The sequence below is a fragment of the Ranitomeya imitator genome, chromosome 2 (genome assembly GCF_032444005.1).
Source record: "Ranitomeya imitator isolate aRanImi1 chromosome 2, aRanImi1.pri, whole genome shotgun sequence".
NCBI classification, from domain to species: domain Eukaryota; kingdom Metazoa; phylum Chordata; class Amphibia; order Anura; family Dendrobatidae; genus Ranitomeya; species Ranitomeya imitator.
This window is the reverse complement of record NC_091283.1, coordinates 427866913-427891308: the sequence shown is the minus strand read 5'-3', so window position 1 is coordinate 427891308 and position 24396 is coordinate 427866913. Positions and strand designations below refer to the sequence as shown.

At 43.9% G+C, this 24396-nt stretch overlaps 1 protein-coding gene across 1 annotated transcript in view; it reads right to left on the bottom strand.

The window, feature by feature from the left end:
• Positions 1-24051, bottom strand: part of UBE2V1 (ubiquitin conjugating enzyme E2 V1) — a 49606-nt gene extending 25555 nt beyond the window's left edge. The window contains exons 1-2 of the mRNA XM_069750867.1: positions 23942-24051; positions 6139-6287 (exon numbers count right to left, since the gene is read on the bottom strand). Coding sequence (XP_069606968.1) covers positions 6139-6287; positions 23942-23963 — 171 coding nt within the window. The 5' untranslated portion in view covers positions 23964-24051. The remainder of the gene's footprint in view (positions 1-6138; positions 6288-23941) is intronic.
• Positions 24052-24396: the final 345 nt, after the last annotated feature.

Here is a 24396-nt window from a genome sequence, read left to right as displayed (position 1 = left end):
GTCGCGCCCTACACACACCACTCCCTGACGAAGCGGTTGCGAAACGTGCGTTGGAGTGGTGTGTGCGGGGGCTGCGGCACGCATATCTGGTTGGTAACGGCTGTTCTCACATTCAATGTTACTTTTGTACGTCCTTGTTGCTTTTTTATAGGTGCGCCCACACACCTGGCCATTGTATAACTATACTATGACACTCCTGGTTTTGACTCTGGGGAGTTTCTTCATACAATCAGTCATAGTGTTTATATATTCTTAGTTTTTACTCTTTTCTCCCCCCTTTTTTTGTACAGGTTAATTGTAGGCTCATTGTCACATTACATTATTTCACATTTTATTTTCACCAGTGTATGCACCAATTAAATATACGTATATATATATATATTTTTTCTATTTCAATTATATACGATTACACATTTAATTTTTGACACTTATTTTCAGTATTAGTGTTTTATTTTTCACCTTTTATTTCACGTATTTTCTATAGTTTTTTGTTTTCTTTTATTTCTTTGCACAATATATATATTTTTTTGCACACTTTTTTCACACATATATAACATATACAATTTTATCACCTTATACAACATTACTCCTTCAACTTCATATATATCAACATATACATTTTCTGTTTTCCATTTGTTGTTTATTTTTTTATTTTTTTTATTTTTATTTTTTTTTATATTTTTATTTTTTTTCCTTTTTATTTTATTATTTTTTCCCCTATTTATTACCATATTCATTTTATTTGTTATATCATATGACTGATTGTATTAATTATATAAGACCTATTAACAGTGATCAGGTGTGTGGACTAACTTAGGTATTATTCTTATATTCATTTATTATTAATTCAATTTACTTTATTATGTGAGCATATACTGATTTCTTTTCAGCCATATTATTAATATACCTCTTATTAAAGTATTAATATTTCTTGTATTATTTTATAAATTTGATTTATGTTGTATTTTTATTAAAATATATGTTTTTTGCCAACCAGTTCTTGCGTGCCCTGGCCCCCTCACATACTTGTTGTATGTTTTGGTAGACGAATTTTAGTAATATTTTATATACTGTCTTGTACACAATTAATAAAAAAGTGTTAATTGTTGTGCTCATGTCACTTTTTAATAAATAAAAGTATTTGATTAAAATCTATGATTGGTTTGTCAGTAAATATTTTTTTAGGTTATATACTTTCTGAGTAATATTTACTAAATTGGTTACACTTTGAATATATTTTGGTATTTCTTTTCTGTATAGGATTTCTCTACATTAAAAGCCGGCTGCCGCAGGAGACGACCGTGGCCGCTGAAAAGGAGGGACCGCGGCAAACTTAAAAAGGTACCGCCGTGGAGATAAAAACAGAGCGGCTGCCTGTAGTGGGGCCGCGCCGCAGAGGAAAGGGTCTGCGGCACCGATTAGAGGTGCAGAGCCACCGTGGGAAAGTAGCGCGGCCGGAATTAAGAGCCGCCGCGCAAAAGATGGGCCCCGGAAATTGTCCCTAATTGCCAGTACAGTAAGGGTGCTGCCGCAGGGATAGCAGTGCGGCTGCCTGTAAGGCGCCTCGCCGCAAAAAAATAGCAGGAAGAAGGGAATCCCAAGGCCCCCCAAATACTCATTTAACATCCCACGCCGTCTACTAACCTTAAAAACGTGGAAGATATCAGACGTCCTTGGAGCTGATGGACGTCCTCGTCTCCTCCGACCGACAGGCTCTGGAAGGCGAGTGGGTGGGGGACGGAGCCAGGACCGGACTTCTGAGCACGCTTGTGTGCTAGGATCTTGGTCCTGGATAGGGATCTATGAGGATACGGGGTGGCAGTACACGCCGTACTCATAGTCCGCTTTGTGGGACTACAGGTGTGACTGTTCACCCTGTATCCCTTCCGAAAAACCTGAAAAAGAAACGACGCACATTGAGGTAGATAAGGGTCTAATGAAAGACCCGTGTCCACCTCCTACTGACACTAAGCTAAACTGAAGAGTTTAATGCCAATCGGTGGGGTGTACACTGCAGAGGAGGAGCTAACTTTTTTATTTGCATAGTGTCAGCCTCATAGTGGCAGCAGCATACACCCATGGTTCCTGTGTCCCCCAATGAGAGGCGATAAAGAAAAATGTAATTCTGGCGTTTCGGATTTTTTTCTCGCTACGCCGTTTAGCGATCAGGTTAATGCTTTTTTTAAATTGATAGATCGGGCGATTCTGAACACGGCGATACCAAATATGTATGTTTGATTTTTTTTATTGTTTTATTTAGGATGAAGCGAAAGGGGGGTGATTTAAACTTTTATATTTTTTTATATTTTTTTCACATTTTTAAAAACATTTTTTTTTTACTTGTGCCATGCTTCAATAGCCTCCATGGGAGGCTAGAAGCTGGCACCACTTGATCGGCTCTGCTACATAACAGCGATCATCAGATCGCTGCTATGTAGCTGAAATGCAGGTGTGCTGTGAGCGCCGACCACAGGGGGGCGCTCACAGCAGGCCTGCATCGGTAACCATAGAGGTCTCAAGGACCTCTATGGTTACCTTCCTGATGCATCGCCGACCCCCGATCATGTGACGGGGGTCGGCGATGACGTCATTTCCGGCCGCCCGGCCGGATGCGGTAGTTAAATGCCGCTGTCTGTGTTTGACAGCAGCATTTAACAGGTTAACAGCGGCGGGTGAATAGCGATTTCACCCGCCGCTATTGCGCGCACATGTCAGCTGTACAAAACAGCTGACATGTCGCGACTTTGATGCGGGCTCACCGCCGGAGCCCACATCAAAGGGGGTGACACGGCATGCGCAGTACTAGTACGGCGCATGTCGTGAAGGGGTTAGTAGCTGCGCATGCGTATTTTGACCTGTTTATGTCACTTATAATTATGTACAGATCATGTTCATACATTCAGGACATCGCAACAAAAAGCCTGCGTTATGCACATTCCTCTACTTTATCAAACATATAGCTCAGCGTGCACTAACTAACGCTGTCTCTGACTGCACTTACAGACATGACTGTCTGGCGGGACTAGAATGTGTACATGCGCATGCATATATTGGGCCGCTTGTGTCATTTATAATTACATGCAAACGATGTGCTGCGATGTCCTGATCTAGCGCATACGCTGTCCTTAATCCTTCATGACAAGCATACAGATAAAACCGCGTGTGCGCACTGATCCCCAAGCCGATGCCATTTCCATGACTGCATTGGCAGACATGATAGTCCAAGGAAACAATGAGACGCGCATGTGCAGCCCCTACTTCCGCAACACTGCTTTCACAGGTGCACTCGCCGGTAATCATCCACAATTATTTATATGGCACATTTTTGAACAACAAGTCTACTTTCTTTTCCCGAGGAAGCCACGCATTCAGGTGGCGATACGCATGGGGTCCTCCTCCCTACCATCATGCTGCTGACAGGTTGCAGCATTGCATTATTATAGTGGAAGTTTTGTGACTAACTGCTTTGGGCATATTCCTTTGAAACCATTGTATTTTACATGCCTTAACCCTTTATTGCAATTACTTTATCCCTTTCTTGCTTCCATTTGCCTTTATCTCATGTTCAATCTGCATGTGGAGTGTACGTTGTATTCATTTTTGTACCAAATCATTTATTTATAAAAAAATATCTTTAGGTTCTAGGTTATTTTGGGTGTCGTCATGCCAAGAAAATTTTTCTAGCACAATTAATTCAGATCATTGATGTGTAGAAAAGTCTTATTCAGTCGGCCTGCAGCCAGCACTTTGGAGGAGGTCACCGATTGGTCCTTACATGGACTGTCCAGGGGTTATTGTTCAGCCATTTTTTGGCTTTTTTAAATGTTATTTTGCATATTGCTGAAATTGTGTTGCTTAATAAAGATCTCATTTGATACTGTGGGTGATCTTGACCAATCAATACACGCTTTTCTTGTCCTATACTCAATGGTCTTACACAGCATGTGGGTAATGATTCCCACATAATTTGTTGTGCCTTCAAATCCTTTCTATACAGATCTGGAGGTCAGAAGGCAAACATGTGTCAGTACTGTCCATCCTCCGAGTTGGAAACAGTCTTCTTACAAATTCCTATGGGGCTATACCAGAGCATCTGTTTTCATATACTGTATTTTTCGGACTATAAGATGCACTTTTTTCCTCCAAAAAATTAATATTCATTCCATTCCATGCCCATGGGCGTGGAAAGGAGTGAATATTCATTTCTCTTTAATAGCGGGCACAGTATTAGCCGCAGCAGCCAGCTTCTTGCAGCTGCCCAAGGCAATGAATATACGTGTGGAATGCAATTAATATTCCTTCCCTTTAGTAGCGACACACGTGATAGCCCGGCAGCTGCAGGAACCTGGCGGCTGCCACTGTGCTTGCTAAAGAGCAATGAATACTCACTGCGCTCCACGCATACAGTCCCGGCGTGGAGAACAGCGAATATCCCAGAAGCTGTCCTCGGCGGCTTATAAGCAATGCAAAACGTTACTGCCACGCGCTGCTTACAAGCATAAAAGCAGATGCTGGCACTGGAGCAGGATGCTGCAAGGGTGTGCAGGGAAGGTAAGAATTTTTTCTTCTCTGCTGGGGGCCAATCATACCAGGGTAAGGATGGGGGCTATGCATATCAGGATGAAGATGAGGGCCATGCATACCAGGGTAAGGATGGGGAGCCCATCATGCATACCAGGACAGAGATGGGGGCCCTGCATACCAGGATAATGATGGAGCCATGCATACCAGGACAGAGATGGGGGCCCTGCATACCAGTATAATGATGGAGCCATGCATACCAGGACAGAGATGGGGGCCCTGCATACCAGGATAATGATGAAGCCATGCATACCAGGACAGAGATGGGGGCCCTGCATACCAGGATAATGATGAAGCCATGCATACCAGGACAGAGATGGGGCCCTGCATACCAGGATAGGGGATAATTAAGTATGGAATTTACCATATTTTTTGCTTACATTTTTCTTTCTATTTTCCTCTTATAAAACCTAGATGCGTCTTATGGTCCGAAAATACGGTATATGTGGTCTTCTCTGGATGCCACATTAACCCCTTAATGACAGCCAATACGCCTTTTAACTGACCTGACATATAAGAGAATAGCCTCCCCATACAGTTAACAATCCAGCATCTGTCGGCTGTGCACTATAGCTGACAACTTTCTGCATCAGCCACGATCAGTGTTTGCACCGTCCAATTGTTTAACCCCTTAGATGCTGCTGTCAATAGTGACTACATCATTATATATGGTTAACAGAGTGTGGGGGCTTCCTCTTTATCCCAATTGGTGCCCTCAGATCATGATTGCGGTGGCAATTCATGACCAAATAGCGGCCTTAGAGTCTGACGGCTGTAGTATTCTGTTCAGAAGTTAGAGGCATTTAGGTGGTAAAAATACACATTTTCATTTCTGTCATACCACTTTGCATTAATTCCTGTAAAGCACCTGAAGGGTTAATAAACTACCTGACTGCAGTTTTTGATAAGTCAGGGGGTGCTGTTTTTAAAATGGTATCACATTTGGGGGTTTCCCAATATATGAGACCCCATGTTTAAGTCCCTAAAAAAATGAATTTAGTAAAATTTCCTTGAAAAAATGAAAAATTGCTGCTACATTTTTAAACCTCCTAAAATGCTAAAAAAAAATAAAAACATTTTACAAATGATGCTGATGTAAAGCAAACATGTGGGAAATGTTATTAATTTTTTTTGCGGTACGACCATCTGGATAAAGGGATAATCATTCAAATTTTGAAAATTGCTCATTTTTTAACATTTTTCTCTAATTTTTTATAAATAAACAAAACATATTGACCTAAATTTACCATTATCAAAGTATAATGTGTCACGAAAAAACAGTCTCAAAATCACTGGGATTTGTTGAAGTGTTGCAGAGTTATTACCACATAAAGTGACACTGGTCAGATTTAAAAAATTTGGCTCTGTCACTAAGGGGTTAAAGAACGTCTCTCCCCTATAAATGTTGATTCTATAAGGAAAGATTCCCACTTAGGGCATGGAGCACCATATGGCAGCAGTCCCTGCAGCTCCACGTACTGCCACACATGCTCCTGCACACAGACACGTATCTTGACAGTAGGACGTGGACATGACAGTACAGAGACTAATACTTACTCTAGGTGGTCCAATAATCATACCAGTCCATCTTGTGAGTGTCATGTCTTCATCGTCTACCAGACCCCAGCTAACTGTCCCATCACCAACTCCTTTCTGACCTTCTTCAAGTTCTTCCAAAAGTCGAAAATTACGAGGAACTTTGACGCCTAAAAGAGAAAGATAAGATCAGAGCGACGTCTTCTGCTGACCAATCTCTGCCACTTTATGGGGAAAGAGGTGATCTAGTCACACGAGGAGGCGCGTCATCATAAGGGACAGTGGTTTCATAATTATAAGTGACTGGATGCCAACCCCCATCTAACAGCGCACATCACAGGGTCCAGTCTGAACTCTCAGAAAAAAAGAAATCAAAACAACTCTATAGATTTATTACACAATATAGCTACTTTAGTTCGTGTATTACTCCTGGAACACACTAAGGCCGGTTTTATACGTGTGACACTCATGTCTGAGCACAGACTGCAATGCATGGACCAGCCGTGGGTCTCTTGACTCAAACTCAACAGCCTCATTTATGCCAAAGAAAAAAAATGTCCTCTAAGAAATTCATATACAAATATAATTTTATTAAACCATATTTAAAACATGATTAAAAAAGGGATGATGTTATACAGAAAAAGGAATGAAAGAACACGCAAACGTCGGGCAGCAGTGTGAAACAGTTCCAGCAAAAATAATGAATATGCAAGCAATATCAATAATAAACCAGAATAGGTAGATTAAGTGCACAGCACAATGCTTAAAAAATAAAAGAATATAATATGCAAGAGTACGTATGCATATAGACCCAAAACATTCTATAGGACCAAGTGTAACAAATTCAATAGGGTAGCATAATGCATAATAAGCAAGGCTGTTAGAATGCCTAATATTTCCCTGCACATCACAGCCATGTTCGAGAGAGAAAGTGAATAACAATTCAAGATGAATATTAGGCCAATGAATCCATATAGTTACTCAGAGTCCAGACTGCCACAACGTACCCCTAGACGCGCGTTTCGAAAGTCTCTTCCTCAGAAGGGGTGCACCCATAGAATGTAAGTCCGCAAGGACAGGGTCCTCTCCCCTCTGTACCAGTCTGTCACTGTAAACTTGTTTACTGTAAACGATATCTATAACCCTGTATGTAACCCCTTTCTCATGTACAGCACCATGGAATTAATGGTGCTATATAAATTAATAATAATACTAGTAAATTACTATCCTGCATTTATATTTTATAAACTAAATTTATATTTTATTAAATATTGTACTTTTTGAATATTATCCTAGACTGCTAATCGTCGTCTTTTTTTTCGCTCTTCTATCTATATCCCATGACTAATGGTCCATTGTACTCCTTTTGAATATTTACATGATCTAATAGTTCTCAGATTTATGTGGATTGATGCAGAACATGCCATTTCTTTCCGTGAATCATTTGTATCTTCTAGTTGTATGGTACCCCAGGGTGAGCGGCTCCATAGCTGGAGCTCATCGGCATTGTACCTGACTCTTCTGTGCCTATTATCACTTTCTGCTTCAGTTCTGCTTGTTTTACTTCCTTATTTTGTGGCTTGTCTCATTTCCATTACATTCATGCCAAGTGCAACACATATGAGGAGATTGAGCAGAGTATCCACTACAAGGTCAGGGATTGACTCTGCAGAATGGGACAGAAGGAAACTTACTTAAAACCAGACCTTTATAGCAAACCTGTCAGCAGGATTTTACTAAGTATACTACAGGCATTGTCAGGTTGGCAGTGTTAAACTGGTTAAAATGATATCTTGTGGTTCTTGTGTAATGAGTGTTTTTTTCAGTTGATATGCCTGTGCTCCTGGGGGGGACTGTAGGCAGAGTCTTATCTTCCTGCTTTAAGCCAGAGAAACCAAGGAGAGACCTGCTCACATGCCACCTAAAAACAAACATGTTCCTCATCATAGAGATAGACAGACTGTGCTTCGGGGTGGCCTGTGGGCAAGTCTTACCTTGGTTTCCCTGGCATAGAGCAGGAAGATGAAATTCTGCCTACAGTCTCGCCCCGGAGCACGGGCATATCATTAACTGAAAACTTCCAACACTGATTACACAAGATGGATTTCTTCACCCCAGGTATCATTTTAATCAGTTTATTACTGCCAACCTGACAATGACTGTAGTTTCCTTAGCAAAATAATGCTGACTGGTTCACTTTTTAAAATACATATGAAATAAACCAATCCTGACTTTGCCCCCCCCTCCATCTCCAAGAATTAAACAATTGCCTAGGAGCATATTCTCAGCAGCTGATTGGACTGCAGTCATCTTCTGTGTTTAATACACTTGGTGCATTGTATTACCTACTCTGTACATCTTGTATTATACTCCAGAGCTGAACTCACTATTCTGCTGGTGGAGTCACTGTGTACATACTGTACATTACATTACTTATCCTGTACTGATCCTGAGTTACATCCTGTATTATACTCCAGAGCTGCACTCACTATTCTGCTTGTGGAGTCACTGTATACATACATTACTGATCCTGTACTGATCCTCAGTTACATCCTGTATTATACCCAAGAGCTGCACTCACTATTCTGCTGGTGAAGTCACAGGGCGGGGACACAGCAACAAAAAGACAAAACAACATAGGATGAACCATTAGTCACCAGTAAACTGGTCCACTCACTTCCAGTCAACCACCACCCATCATGACTGACTCAGCTCCTGAGCCATAATCAAGTACAAAGAGGGATTCAGAGCAATAACACTCAAGTGCCAGGAAGGGCACATGCCCAATACTCCGCAACATCACCAGAAATTATGAAGCAAGAGAACCAGGCAGTGTCCAAAAGCACCTAACGTACATGGCATGTCTTACTGTTGGCCACGTACAAGTCAAGGCGGCTCCTCTTTAGGCTACAGGATTGAAAACTCATATTGCCTATAGTCCAAACTGCGAAGTCTCACGTGAACACATGACTTATCCCTAATTACCGTATTTTTCAGACTATAAGAAGCACCCCAAATTTTCTGAAGGAAACTAGGGTAAAAAATTAATGCGTCAAATGGGGGTCCGTCTTACAGTCTGAATTCAGCTTACCGGGGGCGGGGGAAAATCAGCAGCAGTGGTGGACCAGGGTCACAGGTGGTGCTCGGTGGTCCGGTGATGTTCTGACTCCCATCCCAGACTGGTGTAGCAGGTTCGGTGGTGCTCGGGCTCCGCCAACATCTTGTGAAAGCCCGGTAACCCCCGCACTTCCATTGCTGTAATGCGGTGGCCTCCTGGAAAATGGCTGCTGGAGGCGGCGTATGCGCAGATTGAGATCTCAGCACACAGATCTCATCTCCTGAGATCTTGGGACGACAAGATCTCAATCTGCTCATGCGCCACCTCGGGCGGCCATATTCCCCAGAGGCCACCGCATTGAAGCAATGGAAGTGCGGGGGCTCTGGGCTTTTACTAAGTCTTGGCGGAACCCCCGCACCACTGAATACTGTCACAAAAGTCTGGAATGGAAGTCAGATCCTCGCCCTGCAACGTCGGACCACTGAACACCCCTCCTCTTCCCAGCCCTAGGGCCGGCAGTATCTCCCGACTCCTGCTGCCACCACACTCCTGGTAAGTACATTCCGACAATAAGACGCACCCCCACTTCCCCCCGAAATTTTATGGTGAAAAAGTGCATCTTACAGTTCGAAAAATATGGAACATTCTGCATTACACTTTAGAGCTGCTCTCACTATTCTGTTGCGTCACCCAGAAACAGAGCCAGGAGGTAGAGATGTAATTATATGTACAGTCGTGTCCGAAAACGTTGACATCCTTGAAATTGGTCCAGGAAATGAAATATTTCTCCCAGAAAATTGAAATTACACGTTTTGTTATACACGTTTATTTTGTGTCTACTAGAACACCACAAAAAACAAGAGGGGAAAAAAGGCAAATTGTACATAAAGTCATACAAAATCCCCAAAGTGGGCAGGACAAAATTGTTGGCACCTTTCAAAAATTGTGGGTAAGCAACTTTGTTTCAAGCATGTGATGCTCGTTCAAACTCACCTCTGGCAAGTAACAGGTGTGGGCAATATGAAAATCACGCCTGAAAAAAAGATAAAAAGGGGGTGAAGTTGGCTCAATCTTTGCATTGTGTGTCTGTGTGTGCCTCACTGAGCATCGAGAACAGAAAGAAGAACTGTCTGAGGACTTGAGCAACAAAATTGTTGAAGAATATCAACAATCTCCACGTTACAAGACCATCTCCAGAGATCTTGATGTTATTCTGTCCACTGTGTGCAACATAATCAAGAAGTTTACAATCCATGACACTGTAGCTAATCTACCTGGATATGGACGAAGAGAAAAATTGATGAAAGCAGGATAGTCCGGATAAAGGATAAGCAGCCCCAATCAAGTTTCAGAGAAATTCAAGCTGTCCTGCAGGCTCAGGGTGCATCAGTGTGAGTGCAAACTATGTTGACATTTGAATGAAACGCTAGAGACCCAGGAGGACCCCACTGCTGACAGACATAAAAAAGCTAGACTGCAGTATGCCAAAATGTATGTGAGTAAGCCAAAATCCTTCTTGGAAAGCGTCTTGTGGGCAGACGAAACCAAGATAGAGCTTTTTGGTAAAGCACTTCATTCTACCGTTTACTGAAAAGGAATGAGGCCTACAAAGAAAAGAGGTATGCCATTTTGGGGGTTTTGTGTAAAATTATGTACAATTTGCCTTATTTTTCTGTTGCTTTTTTGTGTTGTTCCAATACACACTAAAGGGAATAAACGTGTTTAACAAAACAAGGTAGGATGTATATCTTTGTACCGTATTAGCCAGTAGATAGAAAAATATTTAGAATTGAGAGTCATCAGTGGTTGATACCATCTTTTCAGTTAGCCATTAAGAGGTAACAAATTGCAAGCTTTCGAGACTACTCAGGTCTCTTCATCAGCCATAGACTGTCTCAGCCTGATGAAGAGACCTGAGAAGTCTCGAAAGCATGCAATTTGTTACCATCTTTTCAGTTAGCTATTAAAAGGTATCAACCACCGAGGACTCTCAATACTAAATATTTTCCTAACAAAAACAAGGGTAATTTCAGTAATTGTCATGGGAGAAATGCTTAATCTTCTGGAACAATTTCAAGTGTGCCAACACTTTCGGCCATGGCTGTATATACTGCCTGTCATGTGTGCATACACAGGTGTTACGGAGACTCAGACGAGTAGTGTGTGCAGTACAGGAAACTACAGTTACACAAGGATGGCGGTGTCATTTATCAGGAGGCGGTGGCAGATGCTGAAGTCACTGGCATCCAGAGAATCTCCATACATGTCAAGTACGGAGGGGGAGGGGAACACAGGAACAACAAACATGACAGATGACAGCATTCACTTCTTGGAGATGTCCTGCAATTTCTACAATGTATAAAAAAATACAGGAAAAGGCAAAGAGACAATTGCATAAATAATCCCCTAACAGTGGATGAGAAGCTACGGATGAATACAAGCCTCTCCCATGTTATATCTACATGCAGAAACTGGGGCTAATCTGAAGTCTGCCATTTCTGCAATTTCCTATTACACTGCCTCTGGACTGTGACCCACACCTCAACACAGGACTAGTGACACTGGATCTGAAACTCGTTCCATGGGTGCAAATTATAGCACCCACTGGATCTGCAATTCGTTACACTGGTGTTGACTATGGCACCCATATACACACCACTTTCCAGATCGGCTGCCGTTACTTACGTCTTATCTCATCTTGAGGGTATTGCAAAAAAAGACCTGCATGGTTTATCATGCGGTGGTTATTGAGGATGCTGCACTCACAAAATAGCAGCATAGTAAGGAAAAAAATAAAAGGGATCTGTGTTAAATGCACGGCACTCATTTTCTTAAAAGAGGATGTCTGGCCTTGGGGTATACAGGTCCTTCTCAACAAATTAGCATATAGTGTTAAATTTCATTATTTACCATAATGTAATGATTACAATTAAACTTTCATATATTATAGATTCATTATCCACCAACTGAAATTTGTCAGGTATTTTATTGTTTTAATACTGATGATTTTGGCATACAACTCCTGATAACCCAAAAAACCTGTCTCAATAAATTAGCATATCAAGAAAAGGTTCTCTAAACGACCTATTACCCTAATCTTCTGAATCAACTAATTAACTCTAAACACATGCAAAAGATACCTGAGGCTTTTATAAACTCCCTGCCTGGTTCATTACTCAAAACCCCCATCATGGGTAAAGGTACCGTCACACTAAGCGACGCTGCAGCGATACCGACAACGATCCGGATCGCTGCAGCGTCGCTGTTTGGTCGCTGGAGAGCTGTCACACAGACCGCTCTCCAGCGACCAACGATCCCGAGGTCCCCGGTAACCAGGGTAAACATCGGGTAACTAAGCGCAGGGCCGCGCTTAGTAACCCGATGTTTACCCTGGTTACCATCGTAAAAAAACAAACAGTACATACTTACATTCAGCTGTCTGTCCCTTGCCGTCTGTTTGCTGCACTGACTGCTGGCCGTAAAGTGAAAGCAGAGCACAGCCACAGCGGTGAGTCACCGCTGTGTGACTCACCGCTGTGCTGTGCTTTCACTTTGCGGCCAGCAGTCAGTGCAGCAAACAGACGGCAAGGGACAGACAGCTGAATGTAAGTATGTACTGTTTGTTTTTTTACGCTGGTAACCAGGGTAAACATCGGGTTACTAAGCGCGGCCCTGCGCTTAGTTACCCGATGTTTACCCTGGTTACCAGTGAAGACATCGCTGAATCGGTGTCACACACACCGATTCAGCGATGTCTGCGGGGAGTCCAGCGACGAAATAAAGTTCTGGACTTTCTTCCCCGACCAGCGATCTCCCAGCAGGGGCCTGATCGCTGCTGCATGTCACACTGGACGATATCGCTAGCGAGGACGCTGCAACGTCACGGATCGCTAGCGATATCGTCTAGTGTGACAGTACCTTAAGACTAGCGACCTGACAGATGTCAAGAAGGCCATCATTGACACCCTCAAGCAAGAGGGTAAGACCCAGAAAGAAATTTCTCAACAAATAGGCTGTTCCCAGAGTGCTGTATCAAGGCACCTCAATGGTAAGTCTGTTGGAAGGAAACAATGTGGCAGAAAACGCTGTACAACGAGAAGAGGAGACCGGACCCTGAGGAAGATTGTGGAGAAGGACCGATTCCAGACCTTGGGGAACCTGAGGAAGCAGTGGACTGAGTCTGGTGTGGAAACATCCAGAGCCACCGTGCACAGGCGTGTGCAGGAAATGGGCTACAGGTGCCGCATTCCCCAGGTAAAGCCACTTTTGAACCATAAACAGCGGCAGAAGCGCCTGACCTGGGCTACAGAGAAGCAGCACTGGACTGTTGCTAAGTGGTCCCAAGTACTTTTTTCTGATGAAAGCAAATTTTGCATGTCATTCGGAAATCAAGGTGCCAGAGTCTGGAGGAAGACTGGGGAGAAGGAAATGCCAAAATGCCTGAAGTCCAGTGTCAAGTACCCACAGTCAGTGATGGTGTGGGGTGCCATGTCAGCTGCTGGTGTTGGTCCACTGTGTTTCATCAAGGGCAGGGTCAATGCAGCTAGCTATCAGGAGATTTTGGAGCACTTCATTCTTCCATCGGCTGAAATGCTTTATGGAGATGAAGATTTCATTTTTCAGCACGACCTGGCACCTGCTCACAGTGCCAAAACCACTGGTAAATGGTTTACTGACCATGGTATTACTGTGCTCAATTGGCCTGCCAACTCTCCTGACCTGAACCCCATAGAGAATCTGTGGGATATTGTGAAGAGAAAGTTGAGAGACGCAAGACCCAACACTCTGGATGAGCTTAAGGCCGCTATTGAAGCATCCTGGGCCTCCATAACATCTCAGCAGTGTCACAGGCTGATTGCCTCCATGCCACGCCGCATTGAAGAAGTCATTTCTGCCAAAGGATTCCCGACCAAGTATTGAGTGCATAACTGAACATTATTATTTGATGGTTTTTTTGTTTGTTATTAAAAAACACTTTTATTTGATTGGATGGGTGAAATATGCTAATTTATTGAGACAGGTTTTTTGGGTTATCAGGAGTTGTATGCCAAAATCATCAGTATTAAAACAATAAAAGACCTGACAAATTTCAGTTGGTGGATAATGAATCTATAATATATGAAAGTTTAATTGTAATCATTACATTATGGTAAATAATGAAATTTAACACTATATGCTAATTTTTTGAGAAGGACCTGTAAGTCTGCATTTGCTATGCGACTGCAAACTTTGTGTATTCTCACATTGTGCACACTGAGAATTCTCCGATGACAGGAGCAGCGGACACCTGACCACATGTATGAGATTTGCATATTTCCGACTAGATGTGTCTGGCCTCGCTCATTACACTGGCATTGAGCGAGGACGTGCACATCTAGTTGGCACATGACCGCATGTATAGAAATCGTGTACTTGTCGTCACACGCTCGCTGCCTTGAGAATCCTCACAGTACTCAGCGTGTGCACTGTGAGCCGCACAGTTCTAGGCTAAGGCCAGGCAACCCCTTTAAATTTTGCATATGGGTTTTGGTGCATATTTTTTCTTGCTCTAGGAAAGGTTAAAAAAACACATTGGTATGAAAGAGCATAAGGCTATGCTCACACGTTGCGTTTTTTGCAGTGGATTTTTTTATTCAAATTAAGTTTCTTTTTACAGTACCAGAAAAAGTTGTGAGATTTCAGAAATCTCATGGACATGGTTGTTTTTATTTTCCTGACTGAATTTTAAAACTACAGAATTTCCCAAATCAGGAGCATGATGATTCTTTCAGCATTTTTGCAGCAATCTTTCACCACTGAAAACAATAAGAAAGTACTAGAACACAAAAAAAAGCAACCAGGAGTTTTTGCTGTTTTTTTGGTGAATAAAACTAATTTTATTAAACATGTAATGTAGACAAATGACACATACAGTCATGGCCAAAAGAAAAGTGTTGGCACCCTTAAAATTGTTCCAAACACTGTTTTGTTCTAGAAAATACATGTTTATTTCCTTCATGTGTCCTGGAACAACACAAACAAAAAAAAGGGATACAATGCAAACTGGACATAATTTCACATAAGACCCTCCAAAATGGGCTGGACAAAATTGTTGGCATCTTTCCAAAAATGTGGATTAACAACTTTGTTTGAAACCTGTGGCAAGTAACAGGTGTGGGAAATATGAAAGTCTGTCCTGAAACCAGATAAAAAGAGAAGAAGTTGAAACAATCTTTGCATTGTGTGTCTGTGTGTGCCACTGAGCATGGAGAACAGAAAGAGAAGAGAACGGTCTGAGGACTTGAGAACCAAAATTATTGAAGAACTGCAACAATCTCAAGGTCACAAGTCCATCTCCAGAGATCATGATGTTCTTTTGTCCACAGTGCACAACATAATCAAGAAGTTTACAACCCATGGCACAGTAGCTAATCTCCCTGGACATCAGAGAAAAGTTAATGAAAGGTTGCAAAGCAGAATAGTCCCGATAGTGCATTAGCAACCCCAATCAAGTTCCAAAGAAATTGAAGCTGTCCTGCAGGCTCAGGGTGCATCAGTGTCAGCGCAAACTATTCGTCAACATTTGAATGAAATGAAACGCTATGGCTAGAGACCCAGGAGGACCCCACTGCTGACACAGACAAAAAAAACTAGGCTGCAGTTTTCAAAAATGTACATGAGTAAGGGTACCGTCACACTATACGATTTACCTACGATCACGACCAGCGATATGACCTGGCCGTGATCGTAGGTAAATCGTAGTGTGGTCGCTGGGGAGCTGTCACACAGACAGCTCTCCAGCGACCAACGATGCCGAGGTCCCTGGGTAACCAGGGTAAACATCGGGTAACTAAGCGCAGGACCGCGCTTAGTTACCCGATGTTTACCCTGGTTACAAGCGTTAAACTAAAAAAAAAACAAACAGCACATACTTACATTCTGGTGTCCGTCAGGTCCCTTGCAGTCTGGTTCCCGCACTCAGTGACTGCCGGCCGTAAAGTGAAAGTGAAAGCACAGCCGCTGTGCTCTGCTTTCACTTTACGGCCGGCAGTCACAGTGCGGGAAGCAGACGGCAAGGGACCTGACGGACACCAGAATGTAAGTATGTGCTGTTTGTTTTTTTTTTAGTTTAACGCTTGTAACCAGGGTAAACATCGGGTAACTAAGTGCGGTCCTGCGCTTAGTTACCCGATGTTTACCCTGGTTACAAGCGAACGCATCGCTGGATCGCATCGCTAGATCGGTGTCACACACACCGATCTAGCGATGACAGCGGGAGATCCAGCGATGAAAGAAAGTTCTAAACGATCTGCTACGACGTACGATTCTCAGCAGGATCCCTGATCGCTGCTGCGTGTCAGACACAGCGATATCGTAACGATATCGCTGAAACGTCACGAATCGTACCGTCGTAGCGATCGAAATGTTATAGTGTGACGGTACCCTAAGCCAAAATCCCTCTGGAAAAATGTCTTGTGAGCAGATGAGACAAACAGAGGTTTTTGGTAATGCACATCATTCTACTGTTTACCAAAAATAGAATGAGGCCAACAAAGAAAAGAACACAGTACCTACAGTCAAATATGGTGGAGGTTCAAAGATGTTTTGGGATTGTTTTACTGCCTCTGACACCGGGTGCCTTGACTGTGTGCAAGGCATCATGAAATTAGAAGATTACCAAAGGATTTTGGGTCTCAATATAGTGACCAGTGTCAGAAAGCTGGGTTTGGGTACTAGGGCATGGGTCTTCCAGCAGAAAATTGAAGAAAATTGACCCCAAACATACTTCAAGAAGCACCCTGAAATGTATGGACACAAAGTGCTGGAGAGTTCAAGTGGCCAGCACTGAGTCCGGATCTAAATCCCATTGAACACTTGTGGATAGATCTTAAAATTGCTGTTGAGAGAAAGCAGCCTTCAAATATGAGAGACATGGAGCAGTTTGCAAAGGAAGAGTGGTCCAAAATTCCAGTTGACAGGTGTAGAAAGCTTGTTGATTGTTATAGGAAGCGATTGATTGCATTGATTCCAAAAGGTGTGCAACCAAATATTAAGTTGAGGGCGCAAACAATTTCATACACAAATGGGCCGGACAAAATTATGTCCAATTTGCCTTTTTTTCCTTTTTGATGTTCCAATACAGACAAAGGAAAAACGTGTATAATAAACCGAGTAATTTAAATAATTTTCTGGGAAACATACTTTTTGTTTTCTGGAACAATTTCAAGGGTGTCAACAGTTTCAGCCATGACTGTATAATCTGTACAAAACCTGCTTTTTGTAAGCAACTTGTTTATTGTCAGTGCCCCAGATCTGTACATGGAAGATTTAGAGAAGTAGTGTATGCAACTGCAAACACAGGAATGAGGATGTTTCAGTGACAAGTGCATGGATTTCTTCTAGCCCAAAACCGATAGCCAAAATTCTGATACAAGTTGACTTGCACTTTCTTTTTTTTGGATGGAGAATCCACAATGTTTGAGAGCAACAGACAAGTGAATAAGCAATTAAATTCTGATCTGGGTATTTTAATTTCCAGGTGGATTTTTTTTTTATCCACACTATGTTCATTTGTGTTGCGGTTTCATTGCAGAAGTCAGAACATGCAATAAGAAGCCATTTTTATTTGCAGATTTTGTTTGTGCTGCATATTGCCAATGGGTTTGCAATAAAATAAGTCCACAATAAAACAAAAATCCCCATACATTAAAAAAAAACAAAAAAACAAACAAAAAAAAACACCATGCTCACACCTACTGCCGATTTCTCTGGAGTGTTTCCATGTGCATACTGGCCTTCTGCAGTAATGTCTCGCCCTACGCCACCGCTTTTGTCTCGTGTGGGACAAATGGGAAGACATAGGAGGCACCAAAACCACGAGAGAGAGAGAGAATATATATGTATGTATACTGCTCAATAAAGAGAGAGAGAGAGAGTATATTTATGTATGTATACTGCTCAAAAAAAATAATGGGAACACAAACAACAACTCCAAGTAAATCAAACTTCTGTGAAATCAAACTGTCCACTTAGGAAGCAACACTGTGACAATCAATTTCACATGCTGTTGTGCAAATGGAATAGATAACAGATGGAAATTATTGGCAAATATCAAGACACACTCACAAAGGAGTGGTTCTGCAGGTGGGGATCACAGACCACATCTCAGTACCAATGCTTTCTGGCTGATGTTTTGGTCACTTTTGAATGTTGGTTGTGCTTTCACACTCATGGTAGCATGAGACGGACTCTACAACCCACACAAGTGGCTCAGGTAGTGCAGCTCATCCAGGATGGCACATCAGAGCGAGCTGTGGCAAGAAGTTTTGCTGTGTCTGTCAGCGTAGTGGCTACAGGCTGGAGGCACTACCAGGAGACAGGCCAGTACACCGGGAGATGTGGAGGGGGCCGTAGGAGGGCAACAACCCAGCAGGAGGACCGCTACCTCAGCCTTTGTGCAAGGAGGAACAGGAAGAGCACTGCCAGAGCCCTGCAAAATGACCTCCAGCAGGCCACAAATGTGCATGTGTCTGCACAAACAGAAACTAACTCCATGGGGATGGTCAAAGTGCCCAAAATCCACAGATCGGGGTTGTGCTCACAGCCCAACACCGTGCAGGATGCTTGCCATTTGCCACAGAACACCAGGATTGGCAAATTCGCCACTGGCGCCCTGTGCTCTTCACAGATGAAAGCAGGTTCACACTGAGCACATGTGACAGTCTGGCGATGCCGTGGAGAGCGATCTGCTGCCTGCAACATCCTTCAGCATGACCGGTTCGGCAGTGGGTCAGTAATAGTGTGGGGGTGGCATTTCTTTGGAGGGCTGCACAGCCCTCCATATGCTCGCCAGAGGCAGCCTGACTGCCATTAGGTACAGAGATGAGATCCTCAGACCCCTTGTGAGACCATATGCTGGTGCGGTTGGCTCTAGGTTCCTCCTAATGCAGGACAATACCAGACCTCATGTGGCTGGAGCATGTAAGCAATTCCTGCAAGATGAAGGCATTAAAGCTATGGACTGGCCTGCCCGTTCCCCAGACCTGAATCTAATTGAACACATCTGGGACATTATGTCTCGCACCATCCACCAACGTCACGCTGCACCACAGACTGTCCAGGAGTTGGCGGATGCTTTAGTCCTGGTCTGGGAGGAGATCCCTCAGGAGACCATCTGCCGGCTCAGCAGGAGCATGCCCAGGCATTTTAGGGAGGTCATACAGGCGTGGAGGCCACACACTACTGAGCATCATTTCCTTGTCTTGAGGCATTTCCACTGAAGTTGGATCAGCTTGTAACTTCATTTTCCACTGATTTTGAGCATCATTCCAAATCCAGACCTCCGTGGGATATTAGTTGTGATTTACGTTGATCATTTTTGGGTTTTATTTTTCTCAACACATTCCACTATGTAATGAATAAAGATTTACAACTGGAATATTTAATTCAGTTATATTTAGGAAGTGGGATTTTAGTGTTCCATTTATGTTTTTGAGCAGTGTTTATACAGTGCCTTGCGAAAGTATTCGGCTCCCTGGAACTTTTCAACCTTTTCCCACAAATCATGCTTCAAATGATACCAAATGTAAATTTTTGGTGAAGAATCAACAACAAGTGGGACACAATTATGAAGTTGAACGAAACTTATTGGTTATTTTACATTTTTGTGGAAATTCAAAACCTGAAAAGCGGAGCGTGCAATATTATTCGGCCCCTTTAACTTAATACTTTGTTGCACCGCCTTTTGCTGCGCTTACAGCTGCAAGTCGCTTGGGGTATGTCTCTATCAGTTTTGTACATCGAGAGACTGAAATTCTTGCCCACTCTTCCGTGGCAAACAGCTTGAGCTCAGTGAGATTTGATGGAGATCGTTTGTGAACGGCAGTTTTCAGCTCTTTCCACAGATTCTCAATTGGATTGAGGTCTGGACTTTGACTTGGCCATTCTAACACCTGGATACGTTTATTTGTGAACCATTCCATTGTAGATTTTGCTTTTTGTTTGGGATCATTGCCTTGTTGGAAGACAAATCTCCATCCAAGTCTCAGGTCTTTTGCAGACTCCAACAGGTTTTCTTCAAGAATGTTCCTGTATTTGGCTCCATCCATCTTCCCATCAATTTTAACCATCTTCCCTATCCCTGCTGAAGAAAAGCAGGCCCAAACCATGATGCTGCCACCACCATGTTTGACAGTGGGGATGGTGTGTTCAGGGTGATGAGCTGTGTTGCCTTTACGCCAAACATATCGTTTAGCATTGTTGACAAAAAGTTCGATTTTGGTTTCATCTGACCAGAGCACCTTCTTCCACATGTTTGGTGTGTTTACCCAGGTGGCTTGTTGCAAACTTTAAGGCTATGTGCACATGTTGCGGATTAGCCTTAGGAATTTCTGGTGCGGATTCTGCCTCTCCTGGCAGAAAACGCAGCTGCGGATTTGTTGCGTTTTTTGTCCGGATCCGCAGCGTTTTTTGTGCTTTTTTTTTTTTGCAGATTTGCTGCGTTTTTTACCCCTGCAGATTTCTATAAAGGAATGGGTACAAAAACGCTGAAGATTTGCAAAAAAGTAGTGACATGCTACTTTTAAACCGCAGCATTTCCGCAGCGGATTTTCCGCAACGTGTGCACAGCTTTTTTTTGTCACTGATTTACATTGTACTGTAAATCAATTGCGGATCTGCGTTTCTGCACCGCAAAAAACGCTGCGGATCCGCAGAGAATCCGCAACGTGTGCACATATCCATAAAAAGTGTGATTTAGGCTGAGAAATGGCTTTCTTCTTGCCACTCTTCTATAAAGGCCATATTTGTGCAGTGTACGACTGATTGTTGTCCTATGGACAGACTGTCCCACCTCAGCTGTAGATCTCTACAGTTCATCCAGAGTGATCACGGGCCTCTTGGCTGCATCTCTGATCAGTCTTCTCCTTGTTTGAGATAAAAGTTTAGAGGGATGGCCGGGTCTTGGTAGATTTGCAGTGGTATGATACTCCTTCCATTTCAATATGATCGCTTGCACAGTGCTCCTTGGGATGTTTAAAGTTTTGGAAATCATTTTGTATCCAAATCCAGCTTTAAACTTCTCTACAACAGTATCACAGACCTGCCTGTTGTATTCCTTGTTCTTCATGATGTTCCCTGTGCTTCAAACAGAACCCTGAGACTATCACAGAACAGGTGCATTTATGCGGAGACTTGATTACACACAGGTGGATTATATTTATCATCATTAGGCATTTAGGACAACATTGGATCATTCAGAGATCCACAATGAACTTCTGGAGTGAGTTTGCTGCACTGAAAGTAAAGGGGCCGAATAATATTGCACACCCCACTTTTCAGTTTTTTAATTTCCACAAAAATGTAACATAACCAATAAATTTCCTTCAACTTCACAATTATGTTCTACTTGTTGATTCTTCACCAAAAAATTACATTTGGTATCTTTATGTTTGAAGCATGATATGTGGGAAAAGGTTGAAAAGTTCCAGGGAGCCGAATACTTTCGCAAGGCACTATGTATTTGCGATTAATTCTGTAGGAAAATAAATAAAGCTATATTCACACACAGCATCTTTTTCTGAAGTCAAAACCTACTGTCTTGCAGTTAAAGCACAGGTTTTGTTGCTTTTGAAGTTGCAGATTACACACGGTATGTGATTTGTCTACAGCACGTTTGTTTTATTCACCAAAAAATGCTGAAAAAGCAGAGCAAAATCTGTTTACTGTGTTTTTCACTTTCTCATTACTTTGTAAGGATGAGAAAACGTTGCAAAAACAGAGAAAGTATTGACATGTTAAAGATTACAAATACGCTGCAGTTCTCAATTTCAGTCAAAGAAAAAACAAGCGTGCACGAAATCTCAGCTTTTGCTGGTAATGTAAAATGTAGCTTGTTTTCTGCAGCAATAAGCACCTCTCCGAGCCTCATAGAAATATAGGAAGGAGACGCACGGCCAGTCTGTGCACTGTGATCAGAGACTGGACAGATGATCATGGACGTCTGAGCAAGCCCTAAGCAATATTATTTTCCAAGGGGGAATCATGGGGATTCAGAGGGGGATATCCGAGTAGTGGACAAGCCCTTTAATTCCACTTGTATGTTCCTGGAAATGTGAACTTACCCTAAGGCCGCATATCAGAGTCTGTACACGACTGCGATACCCCGAACCTACAATCTGATAGGCATACATTAGGCTGTAGCTTCAGGTCAGGAGACTCACGGTCAGCCTGGGCCTTGTGCTGTGCGAGTCCGGCCTAACGCAGGACTGCAGGACCTGACTACACAAGGTTTGTTAGTCGTCAGTTACCATGGTGACACATAGGTCTGCACACAAGCTGTATGAACAGGGGAACGTACGCAGCAATCTGTACATTTTTACAGTGAATTTATACGCTTTGGTCAAATAGGTTTTTTTGTTCTCTCATATTTAGAACAAGCTCATGTGTTATTAAAGGGGTCCTTATCTTTAAAGGGAACCTGTCACCCCCAAAATGGAAGGTGAGCTAAGCCCACCGGCATAAGGGGCTTATCTACAGAATTCTGTAATGCTGTAAATAAGCCCCCAATGTATCCTGAAAGATGAGAAAAAAGTTAGATTATACTCACCCAGGGGCGGTCCCGTCCGATGGGCGTCACGGTCCGGTCCGGGGCCTCCTATCTTCTTACGATGACATCCTCTTCTTGTCTTCACGCTGTGGCTCCGGTGCAGGCGTAATTTGTCTGTCCTGTTGAGGGCAGAGCAAAGTACTGCAGTGCGCAGGTGCCGGGCCTCTCTGACCTTTCCCTGCAGTACTTTGCCCTGCCCTCAACAGGACAGACAAAGTACGCCTGCACCGGAGCCACAGCGTGAAGACAAGAAGAGGACGTCATCGTAAGAAGATGGGAGGCCCCGGACTGGACCGTGACGCCCATCGGACTGCCCCTTCCCCAGGTGAGTATAATCTAACCTTTTTCTCATCTTTCAGGTTACATTGGGGGCTTATTTACAGCATTCCAGAATGCTGCAGATAAGCCCCTGATGCCGGTGGGCTTAGCTCATCTTCCATTTGGGGGGTGACAGGTTCCCTTTAACATTGACATCACATCCTCAGCACATAGATGTGTGACTGGTGCGGGGCCCATTTTCGAGGCTCCTAGAGGTGGCACCTACATCCCCCAGGGCCCTTCCATATATCACATCGTCCTGACAGCGGAGGGTCGTCCTCCCGGATCCTTCAGTGACCATTACAGAATCGCCCCTGCAGAGCCCCACATACTGGGGAACCTTGCTCTTCCATTCGGGGGTCCGTGAGGGCGTTCCCAATGTGTGATGCAGCCAGCAGAGCGGGAGTCTTCCTGCGCACATCTGTGACTAAAAACTCAGCAGGAGGTGCAGTCCCATGTAACACAGGACTGCAGCACAGCACCAGGAGCTCTGCATACAGACACGTGGCCCCTGGGGGCCCCACCTTCCTGATTCACAAACTAGGCCCCTCTTCCGGTTGTAGAGCAGGGGAGGTCCCCGGGGGCCCCTGCAGAGCCAGCATGCCGGGAGGGCCCCTGACAACACAGGATGTGTGGCCCCCAGGGACCCTACGCAGTCAGCAGCGGCCCCCGGGCCCGGCTCCTGACAGAGCACAATCCTGCGTTGTGAGGAGACCAGGCCTCAGCCTCCCCGCGCCGCCACACAGCGCCCCTCCTCGGCCGAACGGACCTCATCCTCCTCTGGCGGCCGCCGCTCCCTCCCGGGGCCCCGTCCTCTCCTCACAGGCCGCTCCCTCCCCGCTTTCCCCCGTTGCCCGACTCACTTGAGCCCGTGGTGGCCGCCATCTTGCGCTCGCTGTGCTCCGGAGCCGGCCTCTCGGTGATGTCACGACAGGCCTGCTGTCACAGCGAGAGCGGGGCGGGGCTGGCTCCACGGCTGAGGAAACCATAGAGCTCAGCGGCGAGAGAGATAGAGCATTGTTGGCGTTGTCAGCCATATTGGATGAGGGCAGTGCGGCTGGCAAATGCTAGCAGTCGTTCAACTACAAATACCAGCATGCCCTGCGGCATCAACCATAGAACTCGCCGGCAAGGCATGCTGGGCATTGTAGTTTATCAGTGAAGGAGTATTGAGTGGGGAAATTGAACACAATCACCCATCAGCTCGGGTGTTGCCGGACAACACACAGGGTCATAGGAGCAAGCCATGTACCCAACATAGGGCGGCGTTCACACAACGCTTTTACAGTCACTTTGGGAAAGACCGGCGTTCGTTTTC